At 35.6% G+C, this 16,379-nt stretch overlaps 2 protein-coding genes across 2 annotated transcripts; both read right to left on the reverse strand.

Moving 5' to 3' along the window:
* Positions 1-851: 851 nt before the first annotated feature.
* On the reverse strand, positions 852-2,444 carry LOC148874018 (miraculin-like). The gene is made up of 2 exons (XM_088951366.1): positions 2,248-2,444; positions 852-2,176 (listed from the first exon to the last, which is right to left on the reverse strand). The coding sequence occupies exons 1-2, from the start codon at positions 2,442-2,444 to the stop codon at positions 1,873-1,875; spliced, it is 501 nt and encodes a 166-aa protein (XP_088807492.1). The 3' UTR covers positions 852-1,872.
* A 5,339-nt stretch (positions 2,445-7,783) lies between these two features.
* LOC148874019 (uncharacterized) lies at positions 7,784-16,167 on the reverse strand. The gene is made up of 5 exons (XM_088960419.1): positions 15,795-16,167; positions 15,456-15,702; positions 13,715-13,948; positions 8,543-8,762; positions 7,784-8,252 (listed from the first exon to the last, which is right to left on the reverse strand). The coding sequence occupies exons 2-5, from the start codon at positions 15,581-15,583 to the stop codon at positions 7,986-7,988; spliced, it is 849 nt and encodes a 282-aa protein (XP_088816545.1). The 5' UTR covers positions 15,584-15,702; positions 15,795-16,167; the 3' UTR covers positions 7,784-7,985.
* Positions 16,168-16,379: the final 212 nt, after the last annotated feature.

The raw sequence follows: 16,379 nt of genomic DNA on the forward strand, positions 1-16,379 counted from the left end.
GCTCTTAATCAGTTAGGAATAGTGTGAGCAGTGCACACTAATAACTAACCTATGTGAGTGTGAAGTGTAGCTGCTTCTATGAGAGATCTAGGGCTGACTCTCTAAAACACTCATGATTCTAAGAGGGGAACAAAGCCGAAATGTTCTAAAACAAAAGAACCACTAAAAAGCTAATGAGTTGAGTTGGTTGGCCGGTTAGCTAGTTAAGATAAGGAGGAAAGGTTGAAGGAGTCTGACTCCACCCGTACTCTATAACATAACCTATTATACCTAAGTGTTGATTGAAGTCCAAAAGACATCACCATGAATGTTTTTCTCACTGTGATGCTCAGATTGTTCAATTTTCTTGTAATTTTGAATCTTATGGGGGATTGTTGGAGGAAAATTCAAATTTACAAGAATCTCTCTCCTCCCTCTCTTGTTTTTTGTCTTTTCCTCTCTTGAATGACTCATTGTTTTACATTGCTTGGGAAAGGAGTGGGAGTGGAGTATATTGGTAGTTTTGCTCCCTCTATGGGTAGGGACCCATAGGAGGAGAGGACTATAGATATTCCATGCATATGAGGGGGGTTTGGGGTGCTTTACAGACGTGCGCGCCGAGCCGGGCCGGGTCGGGGTGCGGGTGCTTATATGTGTACTTGTACGATACCACTATGCCCAAGTGGCATGACTCAGCCCTCCATCTTCTCGCAATTTTCAGTTTCGACTTTCTGTAACAATTTCATACCACTGCAACTTTGGTTTGAAAAGTGATTATCGAAAAATTCCATCTGTTCTCTTTACTATTATTATGACAAAAATTCATTTGAAGATGAAGAATAAGAGGAATTTTACTCCTCGAGAAGCTCTAATGGTGGCAAGAAGAGCTTGACTGCTACTAGATCAAGCTCTTGGAGGGCATTTCCGGCTATGCCAGTAGAGAATTTTGCAAGCCGAAGCTCAAAATTGAGTACTCCATCTTACCCGTCTTCGGGCTCAGCCTCGTCTACTCCATCTATGTCTACCAGTCCTTCTCGACCAATTAGCTTAGGTTCCGGAAGCTTGAAATCGAAATTCTCAGATTTCGTCACCACTTTGCCTCCACCTCCTTCGCCGTCGGTACCACTGTGCCCGATGACCCCATCACCTCCGAAGAGAAAGCTCCAATCTCCCTCACCGCCTTGTTTGCCTCTAGAGAGGGATTCTGACAAAAAAACCTACATTCACCTACAATAATTTCTAATTCGGAGAAATGCCAACATTCACTCATAAGCATTTCTGATTTGGAGAAAAAATCCACATTCACCTAGAAGCTTGAGGAGTTGAAACTGACGAAGGATAATAAAATGGAGAGAAGCTGAATGGACCATCGACATAAGAATGCTCTATTGCAAAGGAGGCTGACGACGCTAGAGCAAAAAGAAGACTTAATTGCAACGCAGACTCTTGCCATTGTTTTAGATTGAGGCGTTGATGAAGCTTTTTGAACTCATAAGGACAAAATGGGAAAGAGATATTTCGTTTCCTTCCGTTAGTACTCCACTTCAGGATGATGTCAAATGTCAAAAACAGTAATAATACAATTTATATTGTATGAAGTGTACACCTCACCAATTTGACCAGAGGCTCAAGGTAATGAGTGAAGCATATGCCTCTCTCATAGATCATAGATCATAGATCATAGAGAGAGGTGGTAGGGTCTTAGCAGAGGGCCAAGGCACCCGAGGCTGGGCATTTTGGCTCCACTCGGCCTTAGCGCAACATCAATTCTTGTCATTTATTAATATGAATTGTATGAAGTTATGATGTGGCTGGGAGGGAGAGAAGCAATCAGTCATATCAAATTTGGAAATAAAATAATCTAAAATATGGAGGAGAAAAAGACAGGAAGAATCAACTGCTAGGACAGTAGGTGATTCGGTACTCGGGGTTTGACTTGCTAATCCTTTCTATCCTAAACCAGTTCCTCACTGTGGAGGCTCCTGGATAACCTGGTTGGCCTTTTAGGGTCACAGACCTTGTTGTCTGGCTAGAAGATGACGATGATTTGTCGCTATTGGCCGCCTCCACTTGCCAGACTCTCTTTAATCCTGAGAACCCAATATTCAAATCGACTTGCTCCTCGATCCTGTTTTCTTGTGATGACATCTCTTTCATGTACTGAACTCTATCCAATTCTTCCCAAATAACCATATCTCTTCAGAGGAATTAGATGCTGGAGTGAAAGTAACAGGGCTGGATACCCAAGCTCATGTCGTAGGAGTTTTTGGTGATGAGAATTGGTTACCGTCTCCTCGAATGGCTGAAACGATGTAATATTCTCTTCCAGCTTGGAGTTGGTTACCATCTGTGTCAAGGACTGCTTGTGCTTGGTGATGAGAATTAGACCCTGCAATGGCTTCTGTTTGGAAAATTGAGGCCAATACCAATAACCCAGATATTACATATCTATTTAGCTCCCCCATGTATAGAATTGGAAATTTGAACCTATAACTGAAAACAGTTTTACTCCTCCTCAAGTTGTGGAAATGTGGGTATTGTGTTCAAAGTGGCATTAAATGTCTAATAGTCAGTTATGAGTCTTATGCTCAAGCCATCGTGTCCATTTAGCTCACAAATAACAAGTGGCAAAATTCGGTTCGATTGATGAATAAATGCATGTTTTATAAACCAACACATAAACTAGTTTGGGTGGTAATCTGGTTAGGAGTGAGCCATCATGGTTTAAGCTCCACGAGCATTTACAGGACAATTTGGTTCTAGTCAACAATGACGCCAATGGATTGCAAAATTTATTTAAGCAATTTCATATTTGAAATTTATTTTTGGTGATTCTAGGAATGTGTAATATTATGTACTACCAGTTATTAATTGTTTCTAACATATGAGTTTTTTATTAAATAAAAATTAAACAAGATCTAAATATTAATTGTTGATAAATTGGTGGTTTTATAATACCCATGCTATTAATTAGAAAACTCATCAGTTGCACAAAAAGCACCTGGTTACTACAAATCCACAATATAATTTATTCTCTAATATTCATCACTATGCTGCATGTACCTCCCCACCCAATATAAAAAATTATTTGTTTAAAAAAATTATGCTACTAGAAGGGCTGGTGATACCGTGATTGATAAATAATCACCTGATTGGCTACCACTTTTATGATATCAATTATAAGTTTTTCAGTCTCAAGTCTTTCAGGTATTATAGTCGTATTTTTTTTTTATATTTTCTGTAATTTTGTGTATTTTTATTTATTTAAAAATTTTTATTATTGAATATGAAAACATGGGTTGACCAAAATGGTTGGGTTGACCTTCCATTTAAATAGAAAAAAGTATTTTTTTATTTATAAGACAATTTTAAATTTTGTATTCCATTTTCATTATATAATACTTATTTTTTTTAATATGATGATCATATAATATTAGAGATGTGCAAAACTTTTCTGTAAACTTTTTTTTTTATTTTTATCTTTTTTAAATTTAATTATTTAACTATGGCATCATGGGTTGACCCATTTAACTTGGATGATTGAACTATCGACACACCACCTAGATGAAAAACAAGTTTTTCCAAGTCAATTTTAAAATTTGCATTATACCATCACTACTAAAATAAATTTTATTTAAGAAACCATCATTTATTAGTATACAATTGTCCTTCATGTTTATGTTGGCCATAAATAACTTTATTGCATTTGACTCGGAATGTGTTGCTCATGGCAATTTCATCAAATAGTAACAATAACAGTAATAAAATTTCGACAATTTTTTTTTATCAAAACCAAGGTAATAAGGACATCTATTTGAAGCATGGCATACCGGTGGGCTTGTTACCTTTCAACCTAAAGGCTTCGCTTCAAATCTTCTTGCTTGTAAGTTACATCAATGCTGTCTTACAGTTGAATCAAATAATTAAATTGATTGACTTGTCACCGAGACAAAATTTTGAGTATGTTTCAACATAAACCACTTCGTTGCACCAGGAAAGAAATCAACTTGGTAAACAGCTAGATGACCTTACTCATTATACCATTGACCCATTTGACCAAGTCAATAGGTCATGGGTAAGATATTATTTTTTTTCTTTTTTATATTTTTATCCATTTCCGGTTTTACTAACAATATTTTCATTTTTCAAACATATTTTTGTTTAACATGAAGAATATATAGTGTTTTAAAGATATACTCAAATTTTTATGAGTTTTACAAATTTTTTCTATATTTTTAATTATTTAACTCGTGACATCGCAAGTTGATTATTGATTGGGAGGAAAATGCAGTTCCAAGTGATCATTAGAACATTGGTCTTTTATCATGTGGTTCAAGACCGGTTGATCTATCATTTGACCAAATTTATAGACCCACTTACCACCAAATTGCTTGCCAACAAAAAAGAAAAAAAGAAAAAGAAAGAAAAAACTTTGACTTGGATAAAAACATGGTAACCTATCCAATTAAACATTTGAACCATATATTTGGCCATGTTAATGGGGTCATGGGTTAAACATCAATTCTCTTTTTTTTTTCCTAATTTTGTTATTCCCTTTCCATCATTAATAAAAAGAATTCTTATTTATTATATATACTTATATTTTAGTATGACAATTATATAAAATGTGAGATGTCCCAAAAAAATTCTACAAATTTCTAAATTTCCTAGAATTTGATTATTTAATTATAGCATCAGGGGTTAACCAATTTTACCTTAATAGTTGAACCACTAACCCTCCACCTACATGGAAAAAATGTTTTGTTTTTGGGTTGGTTTTACATTTTGTATTTCATTTCCATAATTAATATAAGTATTTTTTATTTCACATGTCTTTTTGTTGAATATAATTAATATATAACATTAGATATGTGTCCAAATGTTTTCTATAAAATTTCTGTATTTTTTATATTTCTTTCTTTTTCTAAATATTTATTACTTAATTATGACATTATGCTTTGAACCATTTGACCCGGAAGATTGGACTGTTAACCCACCACCTAGATATGAAAATGGTTTTGTTTTTGGATAAGTTTTGAAATTTGTATTTCATTTATATCATTAATAAAAATATATATATTTTTGTTTATAACACTTATTTTTATTTAATATGGTTAAATATATAATATTATAGGTGCCCAAAATTGTTCTATAATTTCATGTATTTTACCACATTTTTTTATATATGTTTAAACTATTAATTTCTTGTATAGCCAACACTGTTTTAGAAAAAAAAAATGCACACGACCAAACCTGTTTAGAAATAAAATATAACCGTTCAACAGAAAGAAACACATGGTTGAGATTTAGGCTGAGTGTGAAAGGAGTACAAATGCAAATATGTAGAGTGCAAAACCTTATATTTTGTATGTATTTATGCTGTACATATTTGCATTTGTACTGCTCCCAAACTTAACCTTAGGGGCTGTTTATGTTTGATTATATTTTATTCTTTATCTAACAAAAATATAATCAATGGTGTTTGTGATTCAAGTATGAACACCATCACATGATATAAACAATGGTGTTTGTGATTCAAGTATAAATAGTGTTTCAATTCAGCATTGTAGAATGAAATATAAAAAATACCAAATTTTATTGACGTTCTTAAGATCTAGGGTGGAAAATTGCCACTAATTTGGTTGATTTGGTTTAGATACTAATTTTCTTCTTTTCTCAGAACTTTATTATAACTTCATTTTGTCATAGTTTCTACTTTCTACCATGAGTTATAATCTATCTACCTACATAAACCCTCCCTTGTTAGTGTTCAAGGTAATTCATTTATCACAGCCATCAATCATCAGTTATTCAAAACGTTGCTCCTGTGACGGGTGAATGAAGTTGGAGATTGTAGTGGTAATGAAAGATGCGTGTTGGCAGGTTTATATGATTAAACATGACTGTTTAGAATAACCCACGGAGGTCTTTGTATACAAGAGTACGAGTATCAATACTTCGTACAGGAAAGTTGGACCGCGCCACCTTGCTCTGGAGTGAAACTGAATTCAGACATATAGGGGGTGTTTTCAGAGATGAGGGGGCTGTTTATATGATTAAACTGCAGAAGTTTTTGCTTGACTCCAAGGAAATGCAACAATTAGAAATGGAGAGAAACTCCAAACTGGTAATAGGCTGGCTGCAAACTAGAAGCTTGGGCACAGGATTTTCAGACAACAGCTAAGAGTAATTTCAAGCTTAACAAGAGAGATTGGGATGAGGTTTAATTGGGAAAAAAGATCAACAAAAAAAAAAATGAGATAGTTTTTGTCAAAGGGTTCTTCATCTAGCCCTTGGATGGTGGCAGTTGTAATCTTTATCCATTATTTTTAATGAAAGTTACTATTTCTCATAAAAAAAGAGTATCAATACTTTGAACCTTGGTTGCAATTAATGTTGAACTAATTTCATTTTTTTTCTTAAAAACAAGTGTTTGCTAGAATTCATAAAAATTTTGTTTTGACAATCCTAATGAGTTAATTAGTTTATAACTTATACATATATAATATAAAATATAAAATTTATTAATTATAAAATTCATATAATTACATATAATGTATATATAATTACATACATAAAAAATTGTACATCTATAATATTATATATTTATATATTTATCATTTTGACCAGGCCAAAAGGTTCAATGGTTTAACTAGATGGATCACTAGGTTGTGTTTGGTATCATTGCCACTTTTACTTGTAGTGTTTTCGGTTGGTCATACAAATTTTAGGAGAATATATATATATATTCCTTCAATGCTTAAGTAGTTATATGATGTAATGTGACAAGACCATTTCTCAAAAATGTGTATTGACCAACCTAAAATATTGCAAGTAAAAGTGACAATGGTACCAAACACAACTTAGTTGGAGACTCCTCTTGAAATAAGTTTGTTTTCTGTTTAAGCATGAAAAGCCCATGGATAAAGGCTCCATCAATTAATTTCCCCCGCCCCAAAAAAAAAACAAAAAAGAGAAGGCTCCATCAATTTCATATACCAAAGCCCATATCATGGCCCCCAACTAGTATGTATTAAAAAGCAATGCCCAAAAGTGCTTCTTCAAACCTCTGATTAGCCCCCAACTAGAAAAAAAAGGGCTAAATAAAATAAGGTTTTTACCGTTCAGTCCACCCCCAGAATTCCTAGCTCCACTAGGTGCCAGCTCGGAATTGATGCCAATTCACAAGCAGGTATGAGTGTTATAGGTGCCAGCTCGGAATTGCTACAAGTCTGGAGTTCAAATAAGAATTCTGAGGTGGAGTGAAATTTAGTTCGAAGAGTATGGTCCCGTAAAATTGATAAACAATCAATCAAGCGGTCTCATCCAATTGGTAACCAATCCACTGGTCTTGATTCAAATTCACGTGGGTTTACGATGGGTGAAAGCTTTTCACGTATAAAAAAAGGGTTCAACTATGTACCATTAAAACATGATACCAAAGAACTTGTAACCACTGAACCATTATCACAGTAATAACCGATGATGTGGTACTTATGGTATTTATCAAGATTCACAGAGGGTGATTGGTCAAAGGCACAACTGGTGTAATAGAAGTGGTAACCAATCAGCAGCTAGAAATTGCCTTCCCTCTGTTTCAGCTAGGAAAATGGGGCCACCACACATTAGAGGGTAGCCTGCCACCTAATCCCATAACCACCCCCCGCCCCCCCCAAAGTCTCCACTGCAAACCTGCGAGACCCCTTGTCAACTGACCCAGATATTAACAGTTCTAGATCCAAAAACAAAAGTACCAACGATTAACAAACAAAGACAACCCAATCAGCAATACAGAGGCCAATGATGAAATAAGGGAAAAAACACATTTTTAGTTCATAAAACTAACGACTTTTCGTGATTGTTCTCATTCAATAAATGACAGTCTTGTATGAATTGAACAGCAGCGGCATGTAGTTCAAAGCCAGTATCGTCTTCTAAGTACATGGTAAATCTAATTGCATGGCTAATCTTCATCAGGTGGAGCAACCTTCAAGCTTTGCAAACAATTATTTCAAACCGATTGCAAATGACAGCTTTGGCCGCGATTTATTCTTACCTAATAGCTTCATCTGATTTGCCCGCTCTTGCTCCTCTTCCATTTTCTTCCTTCGCATAGCCTCTTCTTTTTGTCTTTGGAGCTGTTCCAACTCTCTATACCGTTCCTCCTCCTTCCGCTGCTGCTCTAAAGCTTCTCTTCTCTGAGCCTCTTCTACCTTTCTCCGATTCTCCTCAAGCATCCTATCCAGCTCTTCCCTCTCTTTTCGAGCTTGTTCCTATGAGATACATAGAACCAAATTTAAAACATAAGACACGTAGAAAATATCCAAGCAAAAAAATTAAAACATCATGATTAAGTTTTCAAGGTAATGAAAAATGAGTATTTAATTTTCATTCGATGGAACAGGAAACCATGTTTTTGCTGATGAGGCAGTTGCTTTTGTTTTGAAAAACAATGTGAAAGATCGTCCTTCAAGATAAGGACCCCCCCCCCCCAAAAAAAAAAAAAGAAAATAAATTAAAGGAATTAAAAAAATTAAACACCTACATCATCAAATAAGCTTACCTCTTTTTGTCTTGCTTCAATAAGAGCAGCTTCCTTTTCCTTTTCAAGTTGAGCTGCAACCTCATCAAGAAGTTTCTTCCGACCTTCCTCAAGTCGCCTCTGTATTTCCAGTTTTATCTCCTCAGAGTTCAAGCTCTCTTCAACCTTTTTCCGAATTGCTTCCTCAACTCTCCTTGCAGTTTCTTCTTCTAATAGTTTCAACTCTGCCTCACGTTGACGCCTGATAGAACATGGGAAAGTTAAAGAGGATAACAACCTTTGATCCAGATAAAGAACTCAGCATTTTTAATTCCAAAATACGTCTTTTTGATGCCAGAGAGTAGAACTGAATCAGCAAGTGGCATGGCAAGCTTCATGTTTTTTTCTTTCACTACGATGAATAACCAACTAATCTCCGCGTTCACCATGACACTATACAAGCTTATGCTTATAAGGCATACCTCTCTAAAAGATTCCTGATCAAAACATATGAGTTCTCAAACTGGTGAACAGTAGATAAACGAGGCAGCAATTGGATCATCAAATACAACAAGTTGAACTATAGCAGTAGCTTCCTTCAGAAAAAGCCTGTGGAGAAGAATGTCAAGTAATCTGTTGAAAGGCTTAAAACCTATCATGGAAAAAATTTTCAATCTTGGCAAGAAAGTACACTTCTGACACAAGCAAATGTTTATTCCAATACAAAGAATTCTTCAACCATCAATAGTTGGGGACACAAGCAAACAACGACAACAGCCAATGGTTAACCATCTTTAAGCAGACAGTTAATGGGAAGAAATATCCACTACCTAGTTGAAAGTGGAGATTTAGATAACTTCACCATGAAAGATACTTAAAAGCATCTCATTCATGGCAAAAACCAAATCCCAGCATAGCACCAGAAATGAAAGGCTTCCTGATCAATTCACATCAATAACCACTTTGGCAAGAGTCTACGAATTGGGTCAAACAAATCCAACTGCTGATACCAATCCAGAAATGTTCTAAATGAAAACTGGCATTAAGATCATAGACCAAGAGATTAGGATGGATCAACAGTGCCTACAGGATTTATCCTGAATGAGGAAGCCCAGACACCAGGCCCACTTTTGCACTAAAAATATCATCCAAGATTCATTTCATTATCCAGAAAATATTTCTAATACCTCCCATTCCCCTCCCAACACACACACAAAAGGAAAAAAAAAAAAAAGGAAAAACTGAAGAAAAGGAAGAAAGTGAGAAAAGATGAAAAATTAACTACTCTAGTTTGTGATATGAAACTATTTCAGGGGAAACTAGAGTTCCCTGGCTACTGGTATGACAGAGACAGGGTATGAGGGTAAGGTGAAAAAAATGATATTAAGTTCAGAAAGGTTTATGTTAACATGCTAAGGGTAAAAACATAAACCATGGTACAGACACATGCATCATGAATGCAGAGGTTAATCTAAAACGGGAAGGCACATCATTTTGTACAAGACCATCAACTATTGAGTTAAGCTAATCTCAGAACCCATATGAACTGGTTATTTGCACAACCATATATGACAGGCACAATACAGATCTGGTCTAGTCAAAGAGAACATCTATCTGAATTTGGCATCCTAACAGTCAAATGGAATGCGGGTCTTTTCTCAAATTGCTGGATGAGGCAATAAGAACTAAAGTCAACTAGTAATACTTTTGATAAATATCACCAAAGATTCCATTATCAGTGTCATTGATGTTCATGAACCATCCGGGAAGACTAACAAGTTCCCCAGCCTATAGAAAACTCCAATAAATTAGTTAGTTCCCAATCTTGTCCTTGACAAAGTCATTGTATCCATGACAATCTAAAACTATAGGTATCTATTAGTAACTACTTTCAATTTTAAAACAAAAAAAAGATGAATAGCATAGCTACATAAACAATAATCTATAGTTTTCTAGAAAATAAAGAAACATAGAAATCGCTTTTATGTATGATAAGTAGTTGTTCCATTAAGAAGAAAACGTGGATAAGTATAAATTCAATGTCCTGATGGTATAAAAAATAAATAAGAAAATGTCAGCACTCAAGTTGGATGGGATAACCCATCTGGGTGAGTGATATGTGTGGCTTGAACTGATGACCAGATAACCACTCCCTCACCAGAAACCAGATGACAAGGCTTCTAAGTTCTAACTGCCTCCAGATTTCTCTCAAATCTAGGAGATTATCACAATCTGACATCTCTTTCAACGACAGAACTCTGAAAGCCTTTGGAGAAACCCTTTTTATCCCTTTCATTGGGCTACAAAATTATCCTAAGATCAGATGTGTAAAACCAAGGGTTATTTTTGATTTCCAAAATAAAAACTGTCGCACCAGCAAAATTATATATTGAATACCCCCTAAGATGTCAGGTAACTCGTATACCCCAAGTAGCAGTGTTTTAAAAGTGCAAAGGTGGAAAAAAGTGCAAGGGGCATTTTGTGCCTGAGGTGCAAGGTAAGTTGTGCACCTTTTTGAAGCAAGGCACAAAAATATAAAAAAAAAAATACAAAAATAATAAACATAAAATTAATTAAAATATAAACTTTAATTTTAAAATAATTGTTTAAAAAACTATTCTCCCAAATTAAAATACATAACATAACATATAAAACATATTCTTTTTGATAATTAACATATAAGATATAAAACATATTCAAGCATGTAAAACTCTATCTCTTTATTTTTTCTCAATTGCATTACTTCAAATAACCAATGTGATGTTAAACATTTTGCATTCCTGATTCTATGAGCCTTTTTGTACCAAGCTCCTTGAGGCAAGCCCAAACAAGTCCATGTTAGGGTTCTTAGATTCTTAACTCCTACCAAAAAAATGATTTTATAACTTTAATTGTCTTTTAAAAGGGTATTTTATTTGGGCTTGCCTCAAGGGGCTTGGTTGGGGGTCCAGGGGCTCCCAACCACAAGCCTTAAAAAAAGAGCAAAATGCACAAAAATTTGAAAACGTGCCCGGGGCGCCTTTTGAAAGTGCTGCGCCTGGGGCCTAGACGAGGCACATGACTTAAAATGCACCTGGGCACACTTCTTAAATCACTTTCATTCAGGTAGTAGGATTCAAGTCTCATTAGCATGCCATACCAATAATATACTAATGGTACATTACTTCAATTTGGGCTTTAATAGACTATTTCATGTTTTAATTGACCAACTTAAAGTTAACTTACACCGAGGGCAACTTGGCATAAGAGACAAACCATAAAGGATTATTTTTTCAGATTTTTCATGTTTTTCTTTGAGCAAAATAATGTGTTCATGAAGTGCATGCAACACCTATAAAAAAAGCCATTACCCAATGTTGGTCCCAGCTATCTAGAATCTTGGTAGGGTTAGACTAGGTACCACCTAATCTTTGGCATTTTTCATACAAAAGAAACACCTGATACATAAAAAAGGTGTGCACCTTATATGAGGCGTGCACTCACTTCACACTTTATGCCATTCATGCTTCACACCTAAAGATTTGCACCCAACAAACTAAAAAAAAACGAAAGAAAAAAAAAACCCAACAAACTAAAGAAACACCTGATCCACCATTTATGCATCATTTACTCAAAATCCTGGATAAAAAATGCTTAAAGGTGAAGAACCTCCTTATTCTTGATTCTAATTGTATAATAATACCCCTTGGAGAAGGATATCTATCCAATATGCCAAATGGCCAATAGTTTGAAATTTTGAAGAGTTCACTGATATGTAATAGTCAACAATTGTTTCTACCAACTACAGGCTTGCATGCTTTAGAAAACCATGATTCAGTTTCCTATCATAAATGTTATTTTCATGCTCACAGCTAGATTTTGCACTGCCCAATTACTAAACAAGCTTTTCCTTGGATATTAGACTTGCCACTCTCCAGCTCTTTATATTCTCAATGGCAAGCAGCCCACCTTGATGAAGTGATCTTCATCGCTAACAGTCTGAACTGGAGATGTGACAGCCAGAATATTTTATCCATCTTGGGAAAATCTCATCTATACTATACAGATTCTTAGGGTCCATTTAGTTCACAGTCAGAACTGGAGAGGTATATTCCCATAGCCTGTTTGATTCGGACAGGAATCTGAATGAGAATTGGAATCAGCTGGAATGGGATTTCATTCCCAAGGGAGGGGGAGGAAATGGCCATTCCCTCATATTTGGGAATGCCATTCCACCAAGAATGGGAATGGGATTCCAATTCCGACCAACCAAACAGTTGGAATCGGAATGGCTCACTCCGATTCCAATTCCAGACCCCTACTCCCACAAACCAAACACACCCTTAGTCTTTTCATTTGTGATTGTTTCTTATTTTTTATCACTCCTGATTGATGTAACAACACCGATAACCTCATATTTCCACCACTGTAATGATAGTAAGAAATTGGTGAGACAGATGCAGCAACAATGACCAGGAAGGGCATTCCTAAATAGTCTATGCATGTGTATGTTAATTAATTGATGGTTTATGTTTAGAGTTAGAGGATACTAAATGGATTCTCAAGGGATCACATGTTATAGGCACTGCTGAACCTTTAGTACTGACAGCAGGCATACTAGGCCTAAGAAGATCTGATACCTACAGATGAGCCTTTTCCATAATGTCCCTGTATAAAACCCATATAGCTTAGCATTCTTTCTTAAGGAGTATCCTCAGCCCACTGCTGTCTTATTGTTCCTTCCGATTCTATGTTTTAGACTGCTGGGGTACTACTTCTATATCATATTAATTAAGCCTTTTAATCATGTAAATTATCAAAGAATTATTTTACCCTTTAATTCAATATGGATTATGGCAACAAGGGTGCAGTTCTCTATATAAGCTCAGTCATTTCCTGATAGCCTCTAAAGTCTAAAACCTTAAGCAACCAATTAAACCATGTGGACACTGTATATCAGAAGCCCATAAATAACAGGAATGATATCAATGTAAACATCAGTTCTTCCTATTGTAGAAGTGCTTGGAGTAATAAGAATCTCTATAAAGCAAGCCATTACAATCATCTTTACGTTCTATTTCATAGAAACACATCTGAAATACTTCAAGAATGCAGAAAACATGGACTAACCAACTAGACTAATGCCCCAACCAACTTTAAGGAAGACCAAAAAAATTTCCAAATAACACGGACCAAAAAATAAGTCCAAACAAACATAAAAAATGGTCGATATACCTTTTCTTTTCTTCTTCTTCTTCTTCTTCTTCTTCTTTTTTCAATTTCTCAATGGCATTATTGCGCTCTGTTGAACCAAGACTTGGACTGCGAGACCTGTTTATAGGAGAGACTGTAGTACTCCTACTTCTTTGTCTCTTGTGTCGTCTTGGAGTTGGAGAGCGGCTTTTCCGGCGCCTTGTAGTTGGTGAACGACTTTTGCGTCGTCGTGGGGAAATAGAATGACTTTTTCTCCTGGTGAATGAAGTAAAAGTTAGTAAAAGAACACTTGAAAAAAATTCAAGTAACACAATAGAAACTACTAACAAGTCATTCCCACCATCCATAGTAAGTTACAACATAACATCAGCAGTTACCTCACATACTGTTATGAATAATCTTTGTGCGCTCCATCTTTTATGTCCCAATCAAGCCAGCAAAGGACACCCATCGGCACCCATCACCTGCTTACTTCCCAATGCAGGGAAGAAACTATATTTATTTAATTATTTTTACAACGAATATGTGTCTTCTATCTCGCTCTAAAAAGTGTTAGATGTTATGCCCCAAAATATTTTATTCAGTGCTTCTCAGATTTGTATGAACAGAATTGTCCTTGAACTTGGATGCCTCATTATAAACAACTACTTAATAGTTAAATGTTGTTTATAGAATCATCATGTGGAGGACAACATTGGGAGGACATGAACAGAAGCATGAGAGCGTCAAGCTTAAGCTTGTATGCAGTAGTGCTCACTGGAAGTGAAGTCCCTCTGGATGGCTGGTGTCAAAAGTGTGACAACACCAATGGACAAAAATATACAATTAATATATCATACGTGCCCACTTGAGAACTGTGGAGTAAAGATTATGTATTGGACAGTGGCCTTGGGAAAGACACATCAACCTAAGTCTGATGGTGATTTCATTTTCACATTCATGCCTGAAAAATGACATGAGGTTTAGGTAAAGGTCAATATATTCTGCAGTATGAGATGTGCACATTCAGTATCCTAACAGAGTATGAGCATTTGAATTACCAAAGGAAATTAAAAATATTTAAGGGATTCCTCGTTTTTTATCGACTCTTCACCATAGGTATAGATATTAGAGTGGCAATCCACCATCAATAAACACAAAACCCTGTTTGTCAAGATTGGCACCTCCAAGCTTCATGATATTATTTTTGAGCTTAACTTCATATGAAAGTGCCTTGTGCTAAAAACACCATAGAGAAATTTTCAATTACGTACAAACAATGGCTTGATTAATCCTATATTTATGGATCTGACAGGCCAGGTGACAAGCACAAGCAGTTGCGCCACAATATGCTGTATCAATTCAAACATGTTCGCATCTTATGAGTTATTCCACCCATTTATGATAAATCATAAGACCCCCTCTCCCATTCAAAATCATGAATATAAGCTTACTGCAGATATTAAGAAAGTTTAAAACACTGAATCATTGGTCGAATTCAAGACATCGAATCATCATTCGAGGCTCCACCTTTAAAACATGCATACACCGATCCGAGCATGAAAGAAACTTCTGAGCACAATCAAATAGGTTTCAGATAAAAAGGATGAAGTACATAAAAAACAAAAGAAAAGGATCAAATACGTACAAAATAACTCAACCGAAATCTATTTGATTTCCGAATGACAGATATTTCATCCGAATTGATGATCCTTGTTCTAAAATCACAAATATTAAAGCAATGGATTGTGATAAGGGTTTTCCGTGTTGGTAGTAGTATCACCTGCTATGAGAATACGAATATGGAGAACGGCTTCGATCTCTTCTGCTTCTACGGCTATGTCTGTGTCCAACAGGAGATGGAGAATGCCGTCTCCTGTACGACGGCGAACGCGATAACGTCCTTGCCATCTCGTTCTCTTAAATTAACATAAAACAAGTGTCCAATCCTCACTGCAAATCTTTTGCTAAAAAATTCTATCTGGCGAAAAGAAAACACACACGACCAAGCTTTGACTACAGCGATTCCCCTGTAACATCCACAAACAAGGAATAAAAAAAAAATCTTGTAAAAGGAAAAAATAATAACGAGATAACCCAGAAGAAATCCTAAATAGAATACCTCTTGAAAGCAACCTGAAAGATTTGCACATGGAGATCTTTAGGGACAATTTCATGGTTACAGTTTAAACCCTAACTCTTAAAAAAATAAGAATCTAGTCCAATCGAAACCCTAGAAAGAGAGATTGAAGAAAATAAAATGCATGAGAAATATGCAGGACAGATCCCTCTTGTTCAAAATAAGGTTGCAGATGGCAAAGAAAAATCTCTCTCTCTCTCTGTCTATCTCTGGAGGGAGGAGCCGAGCAGCATAGCAGCGCTAGGATGGGAAAACAAGGCGTTTTTTTCTCAGACAATAAGAATTAGGGGGATCCGTGCGATGCACGGGATCTAACCGAATTATAAGGGAGGAAGGAATTCAATGTTGTTTAAAATAATTAATTATTGTTTCAATAATTTGTTTTTTATAATTATTATTTTTTAATAATTTATTACGAAAATAATTTGGTAATTTGAATTAACTGTTTGACCCACGCCTGGGAAACATTTTGGGTTTGTGCCTGGTCTGAGCAGAAAAAGTATTTACGGTATTGAAAAGCATATAAATTAATTGTTCCACATAAACCTTATTGATTGTATATTGAAT

This window comes from Nelumbo lutea, chromosome 1 (genome assembly GCF_056320005.1).
Source record: "Nelumbo lutea isolate HS-2025 chromosome 1, American lotus-T2T, whole genome shotgun sequence".
NCBI lineage: Eukaryota > Viridiplantae > Streptophyta > Magnoliopsida > Proteales > Nelumbonaceae > Nelumbo > Nelumbo lutea.

Bases quoted from the DNA above. Each gene is read 5' to 3' on its own strand.
- LOC148874018 (XM_088951366.1), bottom strand. From the start codon at position 2,444: ATGGGGGAGCTAAATAGATATGTAATATCTGGGTTATTGGTATTGGCC. The intron at 2,177-2,247 runs AAAAACTCCTAC...ATTCCTCTGAAG, and splicing joins GGTAACCAATTCTCATCACC to AGATATGGTTATTTGGGAAG.
- LOC148874019 (XM_088960419.1), bottom strand. From the start codon at position 15,583: ATGGCAAGGACGTTATCGCGTTCGCCGTCGTACAGGAGACGGCATTCT. The intron at 13,949-15,455 runs GTGATACTACTA...TTCATTCACCAG, and splicing joins TATTCGTATTCTCATAGCAG to GAGAAAAAGTCATTCTATTT. The intron at 8,253-8,542 runs GTAAGCTTATTT...TGTATCTCATAG, and splicing joins TTGAAGCAAGACAAAAAGAG to GAACAAGCTCGAAAAGAGAG.